The 14825-nt window shown below is 31.5% G+C and overlaps 1 protein-coding gene across 4 annotated transcripts in view; it reads right to left on the reverse strand.

Annotated features, from left to right (window-relative positions):
* LOC127290388 (protein 4.1 homolog) overlaps nt 1–14825 on the reverse strand; it is a 48386-nt gene that overhangs the window by 21002 nt on the left and 12559 nt on the right. For 3 of the 4 annotated variants that reach the window (XM_051318897.1, XM_051318899.1, XM_051318896.1), the window contains exons 8-10: nt 5451–5537; nt 4822–5046; nt 457–4086 (exon numbers count right to left, since the gene is read on the reverse strand). In XM_051318897.1, coding sequence (XP_051174854.1) covers nt 457–4086; nt 4822–5046; nt 5451–5537 — 3942 coding nt within the window. The remainder of the gene's footprint in view (nt 1–456; nt 4087–4821; nt 5047–5450; nt 5538–14825) is intronic. The other variant, XM_051318898.1, reaches the window with a different exon arrangement.

Consider the following 14825-nt stretch of genomic DNA (forward strand, 5'->3'; position numbering starts at 1 on the left):
AACATAAATTTTTAAGAAAGTATATAAAAACTACGATATATTCTAATTGAAAGTTTAAATAAAATTACTAATAACCTGCCGTCACTGTCTTCAACCCAATTAATCTGATAAAAATTTCTTAGAAAAATGAACGTGCTGCCCTCTTAAATATTGCATGTATATATAGATTATAGAATTCACTTTGTACTCGCTTTAAGATGTCAGCACGGTAATTTTTCTACGAAATACACTTAATTAATTTTTACATGTGAGTAGTTTGAGAATTGATTTAAAACTTACAAGTACATTCACTTGAGTAGCAATACATTAAGTACTACATAAAAGGCAGTTGAAGACAATCATGGCAGCTAGTTTAATATATGATATATATTCAAAAATGATGTGCAATTAAAAGAATTTTATCACCACAACCAATTAGTATCTCCCAATTTTGAAGATTTATGTCTTGAAAATCACCTTATTAACATGTGTATTGACCACGACTTGTCCACTTCCACCAGGTGTGAGATCCTCAACTTTTTCCTCGATATTTTGAGTCACTCCGTCTAAATCCTTGACTACTGAGTGTTTTGTTGTAGATTTGACAATCATTGGCGTTGTAACTGGAATAATTGCTTTCTTCGATTTTTGGGGAGCAATTTTAGAAGAACTCATCATTTCTCTTGATAAACCTTGAGGAATTTCTTTGTCCATGGGCTTTCCATTTTCAGAATAAATAATACCACCTTTAATAAATCCATTATCATCACCAAATACTTGTTGACTCAAAGGATTGCTCGTTTTATCATAAATTTTGCCGTCTTTTATAAAGCTTCCATCATTGCCAAAAGGAGCATTGGCAATAGGCTTTCCATCCTTACCGCAAATCAAACCTTTCTTTACCAAGGTAATTATAATCACAGAATAATGCTTATCCAAGGGCTTGCCACTTTTTGTCTGAACAATTCCGTCTTTAACCATATTTCCTTCGGAATCAAAAATTCCTTGTTTCAAGAGTTTGCCTGCTTTGTCAACGACAACTCCTTGAAGAACTCGTAGACCTTCAGGTCCAAAAGCTTCTTGACTTAATGGTTGTCCATTCACATCGTAGATTTTTCCATTTTTAATGAAACTTGTTTCAGGATTGAGAATTCCTTTCGTTAATGGTTTTTCATTCGCTCCATAAATAAGACCTTCTTTAACAAAAGAGCCATCTCCTCCATGAGATTCATGAATGTCCTTTTCATTAAGTGGATGCCCTTTGCTGTCGTAGATCTTTCCATTTTTAATCACGTTACCCTTGCTGTCGAAACTTCCACTCTGTAAAGGTTTGCCATCTTCTCCACAAACTAAACCATATCTAACAAAATTAATGCTAACCACTGACATCTTTTTATTAAGTGGCTTTCCATTAGGTCCACAGATGGAACCATTTTGAATATAGTTTCCTTCGATCCCAAAGACACCTCTGCTTAAAGGCTTCATATCTTTTCCATAAATAAACCCATTTTGAATGTATCCTCCATTTGTTCCAAATGAGCTGTGGTTTAAAGGCTGACCATCTTCTCCAAAAAGTCGTCCATCCTCAACATAGGATCCATTTGGGAGTTGAGAGCCCGCATTGAGCAACTGTCCTCCCCATCCGTAGATCAATCCATCCTTTATGTAACTTCCATCCGGCCTGAAAGCTCCCTGCTTGACAAGTTGTTCATTACTATCGTAAACGACCCCATCTTGAATGTAGCATCCATCAGGCAGAAGGGATCCCTGATTCTTGGACTTAGCCAGTACAGCATCAACGATCTTACCTTCCTTTAGCGCAAGATTGTCAGGACCTTTATCATCTTGAGTTATGGGATTTCCATCAATTCCAACGATTAACCCATTCTTTATTTGATTTCCATCTGGTCCAAAGATTCCTTCCGTGACAATAATTCCATCTTTACTGTAAACTAAACCTCCAGTTACATAAGATCCATCAGATCCAAAAGTATCTTTGTTCAACGGTTTGCCGAATTGATCGAAAATTACTCCATTCGTAATAAAACTATCTTCTGGCAAAGCAGAACTAAGATTTAAAAGTTTACCATCCTGCCCATTGACGAGTCCATCCTTAATATAACTGCCATCTGGTTTAAAGAAAGCAGATTTTAGAGGCTTTCCATCCTTGATGCAGAGCTTTCCGTCTTTAATGCAAGTTCCTTCAGGAATAAAGGAATCCTGATTTAGAAGCTTTCCGTTTTTCGCATAAACCACTCCCTTTTTAACGTAACTTCCATTTGATCCAAAAGATTCCTGCTTTACTGGCTTCCCATCCTTTCCTAAGACCATTCCTTCTCTAATGACAAGTCCATCGTGACCGAGAATTCCGTTGACCAATGGTGAGCCGTTCGCATCGCAAATAATTCCGTCTTTAACAACAGTATTGTCAGCCTTGAAAAGACTTTGGTTCAATGGTGTTCCATTTTTTTTAAAAATTAAACCTTCTTTAATAAAAGCACCATCCACAATAAATGGAATTTGACTGAGGAGTCGACCATCTTTTCCATGAAGAACTCCATCCTTGACGAAAGTACCGTCAGGCTTGTAGTACGCATGTTTTATCGACTTTCCGTCTTTGCTAACAATCTTTCCATCTTTCAGATGGGCTCCATGTGGTAAAAGGGATCCTTGATTGAGAAACTTTCCTTCCTTACCATAAATCATTCCATCTTTAATTGACGAACCGTCCGAACTGAAAGTAACGTGCTTCACAGGTTTTCCTTCTTTAGAGTACACTTTTCCCTCATTTATGTAGAGACCCTCATGTCCGAGTTCTCCACTTGACAGAGGTCTTCCATCTCTTCCGTGTATTAAACCATCATTTACATACGTCGGATCAGGTAAGACAGCATTTTGATTTGACGGTTTTCCGACGTTGTTGCAAACGACTCCATTGACGATGTAGTTTCCGTCCGTTCCGTATGAGCCTTGAGTCAATGGTCTTCCATCGTTTGAGAATATAAGACCCTCTTTCACAAAACTACCATCAGGTCCCAAATGATTTTTCTGGTAAAGTTTGCCATTTTTCAAAATAAGCTTGCCATCTTTAATGAATGCATTGTCTGGACAAATGAGTCTTTTACTTAACGGCTTACCGTCAGGGCCGTTTACCACGCCATTTACTATCGAACAGTTATCAATTCCAACCACTAGTTGATTAATGGCTTTATTATCTTTTCCGACAATAAGTCCATTGGAAATATGCATTCCATGGGGTCCGAAATCTCCCTTCTTGACAGGATTATCGTTTTTGCCGCACACTTTGCCTTCTATTATTTTACTACCTTCTGGACCCAAACTACTTTGGTCAAGAGGTTTACCTTCCTTGCTAAATATTACCCCACCAATTATTCTTGAACCATCTGGCAGTGGAAGAAGATAATATTGTAGCTCTTCTTTCTCTGGACTGGTATCAGACATCAAAGGAACAGTTGTCAGTTGACTCTGTCGCTCTTGATTAAGAAAAGGAGTATTGACATCTTTCATATCAGCACTTGAAGGAGGTAATTGTTTGTCTTTATCCTTTTGCTGTTCTTTTAAACTTGCTGACTCTACATAATTAAGGCCTGGAGTCTTTAAACCAATTGGTTTCAATTCAATAGGAATTTTATTCTCAATATTTTTGCATTCATCTTTTGTTTTTCTTTTCTCAGCAGATTCAGCAACTTTTTGCGTTTGTCCTGGTGCATAATTAAAAGCGAGACCCGTCGCTTTCTTCCCAGTACCAGTTGGAGATTGTTGATTTAGAACGCCTGGAGAGGCAGGCCTTTCTTCATAAGAAAATCCATGAGAAGTAGGTGGTTTTTTGGTTGGAGAGGATGCAGTCTCCTCATATTCATATGGTTTAATAAAAGCTGGTAAATCGGAGGAACCAGATGATTTCTTATCATCAGACTTGTCATTTAGTGTTTTTTCAGTTGTTGTTGTTGTTGTTTTGTCAGAAATCGAAAGATTCAATTCAACATCTGATTTATCTTTCGTGTTATCGAGAACTTTATTTTTCTTTGGCTTCTTCTGCTTTTCCTCCTTATCTTTCTTACCAAACAGAAAGCCACCCACTGGACTCTTTTCATAAGGAAATAGAAAAAAGAAATTGTCAAATTACAAAACTAAAAGCATATTAATTAAAATGCGTAGTAAAATTAAATGTAAAAGAAATAATTTGCTGAGGCTCAATACAAAATTCAAATACATATAGGTTATCATAAATTTATCAAATATTTTGTTTATTTTATTGTAATTTATTTCGTGCCAGTTAAAGTAACTTTAATTGACTATACAAAATTTATGACTTCTTCTTGACCCGTGGTCACTTTGCTTACAAGGAGAAAAAGAAACCGGAGACTTAAGTAGTAGCATTCAAGTCAACGCAATTTGAGTCCAGGCAAATACTACCTGTGCCCAAGTTGTGTTGACTTGAAAGCTACTACTGGAGTCTCCAGTTATGATTGTTGTTTTTTCTCCATAACTCTATAACACTATTCTTTAAATTATATTATACAGAGAGGAAAAATAAAGCTTTTGCAGCATAACACTGTCTTTACTTTTCAAGATTTCAAGATTTTTAAACTGTTGATTTAATATGCTAAATGAAAATAAGATGAAATTGACAGAATAGTTTATGATGATAATAAAGTCTTAATAAAAAGAGAATACTTGAATAAATTGTACAATTTCCTGTATATAATCATATTTTGTTTAAGCGTTGTTTCTTTACCTATACAGCATATGCATTCATAAATTCAAACCTAGAATTATTCAAGTAAATAGCACCAAAATACATGCTTAAAGCAAGCTTACCTTAATTTTTTCTTTCTTATCCTTTTCAGATTTGGCAGGTGAGTTTTTGTTTTTTATTTTATCTCTTACGCTTGGTGAGTTTTCATCTATACTCTCGAGCCCGGTGCTTTCGTTAATTAAATCAGAATTATTGAGATCATTACGGTTTTCCTTCTCACTTTCATGTTTCGACTCCTTTTTGGAAATACTACCAGGCGGTAGGACTGCAATCCCTCCCACCGGTTTCTACAATTAAAGTACACAATCACGCTTCACATCATGCAATAAGCGATAAGCATCAACATATTCCTGACTATTTTACCATTAATCTATTTAAATATCGTCTAAGCTATAATCAGTAAATAAAAAATAAAACGACAATCATGTTGAATAATCATGCCATTTGTAAATTATGTTGAAACTTTAGAAATACATAATTAAAGCTCTAGGTTCCTGTTTGAATATAGATACTCAAATTTTCAGTACGGACTGAGAGAGTTGTAATATATATTACAATAAAAAAAATATTTAAAAAAAGCAACATGCATCGATGGAAATGAGAACACCAAATGGCCACTGACTATTTAAAACGCATATTACAATGGAGGAGTAATAATAATATACTTTCTAATTTCTATGTACTTTTATACCTTATTGCCACGGTTAGCATCGTATTCTCCTTCCAGACTACTGGTACTGCTAGCGGAGGTTGTTCCAGTGCTTGTTTTTCGAGTGAGCTATTGGTGTTAGTTACGACATGTGTCAGTTATTTTTTTTTATAATAGTTGTCAAAGCTCTTTAGACCGAAGATGCGAACGAATAGAAACTTTAAAGTGCATTATTAAAAACAATTTGAGTAATATAATATTACTTAAATATTTCCACACTCTTCACTTCTCTCCTTCTATAGAGCTAAATTTATTCTACATTAATTGAATTAATTAACTAAAATCAACTCAATTCTAATTTACTAAGTTTGAAAATATATATGTACTTCATAACTATGTATATCGAGTTTGCGCGCAAGTATATTATAACCGGATTAAATTCTCTAATACACGAAAATTTGTCATTTTTCAATACTTAATAATGAAATGTAAAATTTTATTAACCTTGCAGCAATTAAATAATTATAACATTCCTTAAAAATTAAAAATATGTAGGGGAGAGTTTAAGATTGTTATTTTTAAAATACATATTAATATAAATGTTTGTTTTTATGATTGAATACAAAATTCAAAATGAAATATTCAATACGGCAGACAATTTTTTCAAAAATCGATTGAATTTACTTGAAATCTGTCTATATTCCCCACTCTCCCCTATGTCAAAATTCTATAAATTAAACATTTTTAAATGATCGATGATCGATGATTTTTAAATTTAAATGATAAAAAATATATATGTAATAGGTAATATTCGAATATTCCAATAGACCTATTTCATTTTGAGTCGTTGCGGCTTATTTTCATAAAATTCTGAAACTTTTTAGAAATGAACCAAGATGCCCTTTCCATATATTTGTAGCAATTATTTTTAAAAAAATTCTGAATCTATCTTGATATTTTAATGGAAGGTACCGCCATTATTTTGACTTCTTTAAATGTTAATGATTGCACGATGTTATATTTTTTTTATTTTATCATATGGGTCCTAAAAACATGCAAGGTGGTCAAAAAAAGAAAATGTTAATTTTTAACCATTTTAAAAAAAAAATTTTTTTATTAATGAAATTTCAACTCATTTTTTCCTTTTTGTTAAAAATTAAAATTTTTGAAAATCCATGGAGAGATTCTAAAAAACTATTAAGAAAGCTTTTTAAAAAATTGTCGATAAAATTAGTTAAAATTGTGAAAGTAGTTCCATCTTGAAAAATCGTAATTTTTTCAAAACTATATAGGTACTCTAGAATGATGAAAAATTAAAATTTTCTTTTTTACCAACTAGTACGTTTTTAGGACCCAAATGATGCAATAACAAAAAAATAACATAGTGCGATCATTAAAATTTAAAGGGGTCAAAATAAAGGTGGTGCTTCCCCTTAATTTTGAAGTTGATTTGTAAGAAAAAAGGTTATTTTAACAGATGACAAAATTGAATAAAACAGGACTTAAATAATTTGGAAAATATAGATATGAATTATACAATATAATAATTACATATAAGTTATACTAATGATATTCATTAAAACGATTTCATATTTTAATTTTTTCCACTGAAAAAACCATTATAATCATACTAGAAACTATAGAATCTAAGGTTACTTTTTAAATAACTTTTAACGAATTTCAATGAGACATGAAATAGTTAATTATGATACAAGTGCGTAAAGTGAGTGATTATACGAGTGTGACGTTTGCAGCACGAGTATAATCAGATTTACGCACGTGTATCATACAACATTTTTTGCAACACCCACCTCTAAAGTTAAGTACCTATTATGAAGAATTACAACTCTCTATTAGAATAATTTCGATTGTATAGAATTAAATAAAACAATCGAAGATCAGGAAAAATATCATTAAGCAGGAGTGTATAAATTTAAAAGTAAAGTTCTTTTTTTAATTTTGTGGTTTTGTATGGTCTAAAACAATCCTTATATTATGTGAGAAAAAATTAGGTGCGTAAAGTAAATTTCAGTGCGTAAAGTGAATCACTTTACACACCGTTTGAAAAAGAGCTTCTTTACACACACTTTTCGGAGTTTTCGGTGTGTAAAATTTAACTTTAGAGGTTAGTGTTGCAACAAAAAATTTTAAATAAACTACAACGACTTTGGCTGAAATAGAGTAATTGACCCAGCACACGAATTTTCGACTTAATGAATTAAATTAACATATAAAAGTCTACTTTCCCAATCGTAGGCCACTGGATAAAATTCTATTTAATTATTTCAAAGTTTAATATTTACTTATGAATAATAAATTATATAAGAGGCGCATGAATACTCCCCATCTGACAAGTAACCGAATTGTATGTAACAGAATTGTCATTTGACCGATCTGACATGTAACCGAAATTATTCTTGTTATTCTTATTCGCATTAAAATAGGACTGTTAAATGATAGTTCTCTCGAATGTCAGGTCGGTCAAATGACAATTCGGTTGCAAGTCATGTCGTTTCCCAAGTAGCACGTAATATTACAGTAATATTACATCAATATTACCCGGTAACATCACCATCAGGCGGACATTTTAATATCACTGTAATATTCCAGTTATATTACTGGGTAATTTTACAGTAATATTACAGTAATATTACGTGCTAGTTGGGTTTTCTCTTTCTAAAAAACAACATTGCGATAAAAGGTCGAATAGAAAAAAATCAAACTCGAAAAACTATCGAAATAAGAAATGTGCATTGAGAATGAAAAATGTAAATAGAAGGGCGAAACATATTTCAAGATTAGAAATGAACCTCCCAATTCTGTAACTCGTTTAGCGCTCGGACGAACGGTCTATTAGTAGTCGGGTAGCAGCGAGCGTCAATGGCTCCCTCGCTGCTACCCGACTACCAATAGAGCGTCTGGCCGAGCGCTAAACGAGTTATAGAATTGGGAGGTTCAAATGTACAGGTGGAGCTGCAGTTGATTCCGTCAAAAATAAGCGCTAATATTTAAATTATATACAAATCTCATTTGTCATTAAACACAAAAGGGTATGTCCAACATGTGAAATGTAAACAAACCATGCACATTTTTTCGCACTTCTCATTTGTGTAGAAAATAAAAATTTGTTAATTTCTTTGTGAAAATGGTAAATTGATACATTATACTAGGTAACTATACTTCTTTTAACAACTTTTCTGAACAAATAAGTATAATTATTATAAACTGAAAAGTTTACTGAATTACCAATTTTCTTACATTTTTCGCACTTCTCATTTGGGTAGATAATAAAATAAAAATTTGTTAATTTCTTTATGAAAATGGTAAATTAATGTATTAAACTTGGTAACTATACTTTATTTAACTAATTATATGAAAAAATAAGTACAATTATAATGAAATGAAAAGTACACTGAATTAGCAATTTTTTCAAGATTTCGAAAAAAAAACAATTTGAGTATATCTGAGGCACGGACGTTGAGGACCTAGGTGGGAGAAAGTTAAAGAAGGGGTAAAATTTCAGAATTTTACCCTTTCCAAGATGTGACCGTCCAATGGCTCAACTCTTTCTCCCACCTAGGTGCTCAACGTCCGTGCCTCAGATATACTCAAATTGTTTTTTTTTCGAAACCTTGAAAAAATTGCTAATTCAGTGTACTTTTCATTTCATTATAATTGTACTTATTTTTTCATATAATTAGTTAAATAAAGTATAGTTACCAAGTTTAATACATTAATTTACCATTTTTATAAAGAAAACGACAAATTTTTATTTTCTACCCAAATGAGAAGTGCGAAAAAATGTGCATGGTTTTTTTCCATTTTATGTTTGTTTACATTTCACATGTTGGACTTGCTCTTAAATTGTATTATACAAAAAAATTAATAAGTACAACACTATTTTACACAAAGCGGAAATTATTTTCGGATCTCCTTTTACTTTTTTATCATGCATGTAGATTATAACAGCTCTTACGTTGTAGAAATGAACATAACCTATTGAGTTAAAGCCACTTGATTGGTCAAAATAATTAGCGCGCAATAATTTTAAAATATGTCATTCAACCTAATAATACTTAAATATTATACACGGAGAGAAATAGATGGTACGGGGTACTATCTAGATAGTATCAGGTATCATATTTGATCTTACATATACGGACAGGAATCTATATTGTACGGGATACTATACATATTGTACGGAGTACCATCTTGATTGTAAAGTGGGTAACATAACCTCACTTTTTTAACATCTAGATGGTACCGAGTAGAATATAGATTGTACCGGATACCATCTACTTTTTACCATCTTAAGATCATAATTTCTTACCATCTATTTCTCTCCGTGTAATACATTATTTTCCTTTGTTATTAATAAATAATTTATAAAAAAGAAAAATAAACATAATTTCAACTGTAGGTAGTGAAAAATATTGTTTTTGAAGGTTTGTTTTAAATTCATGATTTACAGAATGTAATTTTTTAAATTACCATTTCAGTGACTATTTTAAGGTATCACATCGGCACTAATCGGAGTCAAAAGTTTGTAGCTCGCATTACTACTTCCCGCACTATACTTTCGCCCTCAACTCCCTATACTCTCAGCCCATACTGTACCTACTTCTACAAATACACTCGTACACGTATACCCCACACTAGCAGCGATTAGAAGGAGTAGGAGGTTTGACAACGTCGCTATAAGTCTCGCTTTGACTACTGTGGACTACTGTCTCTCTCTAACTAATGTTACCATCCTGCGATGTTGCCACATCAAAGTGGCGGGTGTGCTATATATTGCAAATGACGTCATGAAATAGAATTTTTAATTTATAATTACAAATAAACGGCACGGTAAATTATAAATTTCTTTGTATATTTTAGTTCCAAATTTATTCGTGAATTCAACATTAGTTTTTGAAAAAAATTTATAGAAAACTTCTGATGATATTTATGAAAATGTACTTCTCCCCCATACATTAGTCCCGTCTCCCATGCAAAATAAGCAACTTTGATTGCTAATATCTCTGGTTTCGAACGGCGAAAATTCTTCATATTTTGCAAATTTGTCAAGAATGATAATAAGAACATATGGTAAAATTTTCAAGAAAATCTATAGAAAACGGTTTTACCGATGTGATATCTTAAAAGACTGAAAAATTTCTTTTCACTAACTTCACATTATAATTACCAATTTATCAGAAATTTAAATTATTTATCTAAAAAGTTTATAAAATAAAGACCTTTAATAAAATCCATTGATAAAGTATTTTATCAACAGAATATAATCAATTATAAGCAAATTAGGACATAGTACCATAAAGATGAATATAATTTAAAAATAAAAAAGCAGAAAATGATTAGTGCAAGAGATAGATTATAGCGTAAATCACTCTTTCTTATTTCATATTCATAAATTTTTTTTTTACATTTTGAATCGATATGGGATAAAAAAAGCAAGAAGAAATCAATTTTTTTTTAAAGTGAAATGAATAAAATGGAAATTGAAAAAGGAACTGAAGTAACGAAGACTACGGAGGCGCTAGTGTATTATAGTTAACATGCAATTCGGTTACTTGTCATTTGGCGAATATTCGTGCGCCCAATTATTTATTATTTCAGAATTGAATAAGTGCACGCAAAGTAAGCTAAATATTTGTAATTTAAGGAAAACAATATTATGGGTGCCAACTGCTGGGTCACTTACTCTATAATAAATAAATAATATTTTTTATCACCATGGTGGTATTTAATACATTTGAATCTTATCTTATTTAGAACAAACAAGACAATTGTACCAACATTGTTTGGTTTTCGCGTCTATCTTGAGTCTTGCGACATCACTAATAATAAAAAAAACTGATTTTTTGAATTTCACTCTAGGTATAATTAAAAAATAGTTTCGATAATTGTGCAAAAATATATGTACACGGAGAGAACTTTGTGGTGATTATTATACGAAACATAACCTAGATTAATCATGTGAAAGTAGTCGTAGCAACTTTTGCTAACTAACACAAGCTAACCGGCGTATACACAAACTGACGTACACACGTAAACATGGTGGTGTGTGCATCACTGTGTGTACACGCAGGTTGGCTTGTGTTGTATAAACTCTGCCTGAATATCAGTTGGAGTTATGTTTAGTATAATAATCGCCACAGAGTTTTCTTCATGTAACAAATAATAAAGTTTGTCATTTAAGGAAGAACTCTCTCTCTTTCTCTCTCTGCATAGTTAGTCAAAATAACAACCATTTAAAGCCAGATCCTTGTAAGGCAGCGCCATCTACATCGAAACTAAAATTTCGGAAAATTTTTAACAGAAATTATTCAAAAATAAGAAAATAAAATGCTTCGTCCCTTAGGATAATTGATTATTTGCAAGAAATACATTAGCAAAAACATCATTTGAGTTAAAATAATGAAAAATATAATGACGATAAATTAAAAAGGTATGAGCACTTTTTCACATAAAGTGAACAATACTTTCTCTCAAATAACAAATAAGAATGCATTTTCATTTCGAGAATTAATAAACGCAAAAAAATACACCGCCTACGATTCATCAGTCACGAAAATAACAAAAACGTAACATATTGACACTATTTTACTGATTTTGACAGCTAGGCTAAATCGCGAAACATCTATCTAATGACAATTATATTATACCTACCGAATGGCTGTCAAAATCAGTAAAATATTGTCAATATGTTATGTTAAAAAAATGTGATTATTGTTATTGTCGTGATTATTCTAAAAGACAAAGAATTTTATTTTCTTGTTTTCGAGTAAGTTCTGTTAAAAGTTTTTCGATATTTTAGTTTCGATGTAGATGACGCTGCCTTATATGGACCTGGCCTTAAGTTTTCATTTTAATCACTGAGTTCTAACGCAACGCTTGGCTATATCCTATAAAAAACAATGTTGCCAAGCGTTATTGTAAAATTGCTTATTCATAAAATTCCCAATTGATCAGTTTTTTGGTACCTATGTGAACATTAGTTATTTAATAATTTCGGAATGAGAAGGCCTAATTATGATAGTTTTAATAAATTTTCATCTTTATTAAAACCATAATATCCGTATTAAGCCTTTTCATTCAAAAATTATTATAATTATCTTTCCGTCCGCATGAAAAGGGACCACTTTAGTTTCATTTATAAGAGCTATATTCATTCGGATTAATATTCACGCCAAAATAATCCTTTTTGAAATCGACAAAGTTGACCCTTTTCATGCGGACGGCCACATATATTAACGATTTTAACAAGAAAAGCAAATTAGTTATTTAATTTTAATTATAAAAAACTTTGGTAATATCTGAGAGTTAAATTTCTAAAAATGTATAAAATGTTAAAAAACAAAATCATTCATAACTTTTTTCATATCTACCCAAGATCCCTAAAAATTTAACTACACCTTTTTTAAAGTAATATCTAGCAGTATATAATACCAAGTTTTATCAGAATCGGTCTATTTTTTATATTATCGAGAGAACTTCCTTAATAATTACATAAAAGTGAGCCAATTGGTGTTTTGCATTTTCATAATTTAGCATAACCACCTTTTCATATAGCCAATCTATTCCCAGATAGCACGTAAGCTTGCAGCAAGCTTCAAATGTCCCACCTAACCCAAATGCATGGTAAGCTTCCTGAAAGATTGTAGTGTAAGGTTACTGCAAGATTGCACAGTAAGATTATCGCAAGATTGCTCAGTAAGCTTGCACGGTAAGCTTGTCGCAAGATTGGTGCAAAGTTGCCAAATAACCTTGCCAATCAGCACAGAAGGTTGCAGCAAACTTGTAGCAAGCTTGCCATGCAAGTTTGCTCGGCAACCTTATGGCAAGCTTGGCACAAGCTTGCGGAATATAACAAAAAAATTTTTGGGGGGAGGAAATTTATTTTTGTACATGGGGCATTCTATGGGAAATTTTTTTTTTTGTCCGAAATATTCTTTTTCGAAATCTATATGAAAAATAAGGAAATACGTATTTTTTAATTTTTTCATTTGATGAAAATGAAGGAAGTTATGATTTGTTTGGAACATTTATTAATCTATTGTACTAATAAATTAAAAATTATGCTATATATGAAATTTGTTCATTTTTTCTCAAATTTTTCAAATATGTGCTCAAAAATAACATACCTATAACAGAAGCAACAAAAAGTTGAAATTAAACTTATAAAGTGAGTTTTCTCAAAAGAGACACTTTCGATTTTTAATTTTTTTTTGCATTACAATCTCTGATGATTGAAGAATTTTTTCACCTATCTGCGAAAATGGTATTTTTAGTTTTTAAATTACTATTTATAATTTTTTTAGTACGGCTCACAGAATTTAAGCATTTTTTCTACAAATATAACCTTTTTCATTAACATTCATTTGTTTTTTTTTAATTTTCATAAAAACATACTAAAAATCGTTGCGTCAAGCTTAAAAATTGTAAATAGTAATTTAAAAACTAAAAGTACCACTTTCGCAGATAGGGGAAAAAATTTTTTCAGTCATCAGAGATTGTAATGCAAAAAAAAAAAAAAATTAAAAATCGAAAGTGTCTCTTTTGAGAAAACTCACTTTATAAGTTTAATTTCAACTTTTTTGTTGCTTCTGTTATAGGTATGTTATTTTTGAGCACATATTTGAAAAATTTGAGAAAAAATGAACAAATTTCATATATAGCATAATTTTTAATTTATTAGTACAATAGATTAAAAAATGTTCCAAAAACACACTTTCTTCGTTGACGTTAAATTTCAAAAAATCATAACTTCCTTCATTTTCATCAAATAAAAAAATAAAAAAATACGCATTTCCTTATTTTTCATATAGATTTCGAAAAAAATGTTTCAGACAAAAAAAAATTTTCAATGAAAATTTCCTATAGAATGCCCCCACATACATTCAGCACCAGTTCCTGGGAGGTCAAAAAAATTTACTGCGCAGCCGTTAGTGCTTATGATTGCAAGTGCGCATAGTGCTCATTTTCAATGCAAACTTCTGTGCTGATTGGGCAAGGTTATTGGCAACCTTGCACCAACCTTGACACAAGCTTACCGTGCAAGCTTACTATGCAAGCTTGCGATAATCTTATCATGCAATCTTGCAGTAACCTTACACTGCAATCTTTCGGCAAGCTTACCATGCAAGCTTGGGTTAGGTGGGACATTTAAAGCTTGCTGCAAGCTGACGTGCTGTCTGGGTTATATTTCACCCAAAGCCTATTTTTAAAGAAATCTGAAAATTTCTTTTGCAATTAATTTATAAAATTTTATTTATTTACCATAGAATTGAAAATTTAAAGTTGAGTTGCACGGAAAAAAGGTTAATTTAACAGCTGTGAAAAATTAATAAAAACGCACAAATAATTTATAGGATAATATAAATGTCTTCATTGGTAATTGCTCAAAATAGTTAT

Source organism: Leptopilina boulardi, unplaced genomic scaffold (genome assembly GCF_019393585.1).
Source record: "Leptopilina boulardi isolate dan_hultmark-lab unplaced genomic scaffold, ZJU_Lbou_2.1 LbouV2_64, whole genome shotgun sequence".
In the NCBI taxonomy this organism is placed as follows: domain Eukaryota; kingdom Metazoa; phylum Arthropoda; class Insecta; order Hymenoptera; family Figitidae; genus Leptopilina; species Leptopilina boulardi.